The 844-nt window shown below is 33.3% G+C and overlaps 1 protein-coding gene across 1 annotated transcript in view; it reads left to right on the forward strand.

Annotated features, from left to right (window-relative positions):
• Nucleotides 1-844, forward strand: part of LOC108752163 (potassium/sodium hyperpolarization-activated cyclic nucleotide-gated channel 2-like) — a 6995-nt gene that overhangs the window by 4180 nt on the left and 1971 nt on the right. The window contains exon 7 of the mRNA XM_018492829.1: nucleotides 181-390. Within this exon, the coding sequence (XP_018348331.1) occupies nucleotides 181-390 (210 nt within the window). The remainder of the gene's footprint in view (nucleotides 1-180; nucleotides 391-844) is intronic.

Raw genomic sequence — 844 nt, forward strand, 5'->3', positions numbered from 1 at the left:
AAATATTTAAAAATTTCTCATTTTATATAGTTTCTGGAAAAAAATTATAAAAAATCTGAAAAAGCTTATAAAAGGTATTTTTTCTTTGTAAATTAAAAATATAACCAATTTTGAAAAATATTATATTATGAGATTTTTTTCATTAGAATTCCTTGTAGAATTGATCCTTTATTGTTTCAGAAGCTTCTTCTGCACAATTATCGCCGATTGCTGAATGATGTGGATCTGTTCAGAAATCTGCCAGGGATAGTGGTGGCACAATTTGTCAGTGCCGTGCGCTCCGAGATTTTTATGTCAAACGACGTGCTAATTAGAGCTGGTGCGCGCGGTGATGCTTTGTACTTCATCGCCTATGGCACCGTGGTCGTCTATAACAGTGCAGAGAAAGAGGTAAAAAATTTATTAGGAATCCGCCTTAGATTTGTCCTCACATTGTTGATCGTCGCAGCACATGACTTTGCATTAAAGTCTTGATAAATTTAAACGTGTGCACTAATTCTCATCGACGAACTTTAATGCGTAAACACCAAGAAGTAATATCAATGTCATAATTGCACACTCAACAATGGGTGCTTTCCATTTGATGACACAAGTCGATACAAGCGTTCTATCCTTCTTGACATTCAGAGAATGACGAACGCGACACTTGTATCGACTTGTGTCATCAAATAATGAAAAGCACTCAAATATAAATGTAATATAACACACATTAACTTACATTAGTTCATCTTTACTTCCTTCAATAAAGAATGTATGATGTATTTAAGTCAACCATGTTATATTAGACTGAAATATGTACATTCTCCAACAAAAGAAATAAAGGCAACTAAATTAATTTAGTCAA

This window comes from Trachymyrmex septentrionalis, unplaced genomic scaffold (assembly GCF_001594115.1).
Source record: "Trachymyrmex septentrionalis isolate Tsep2-gDNA-1 unplaced genomic scaffold, Tsep1.0 scaffold57, whole genome shotgun sequence".
Lineage (NCBI taxonomy): Eukaryota > Metazoa > Arthropoda > Insecta > Hymenoptera > Formicidae > Trachymyrmex > Trachymyrmex septentrionalis.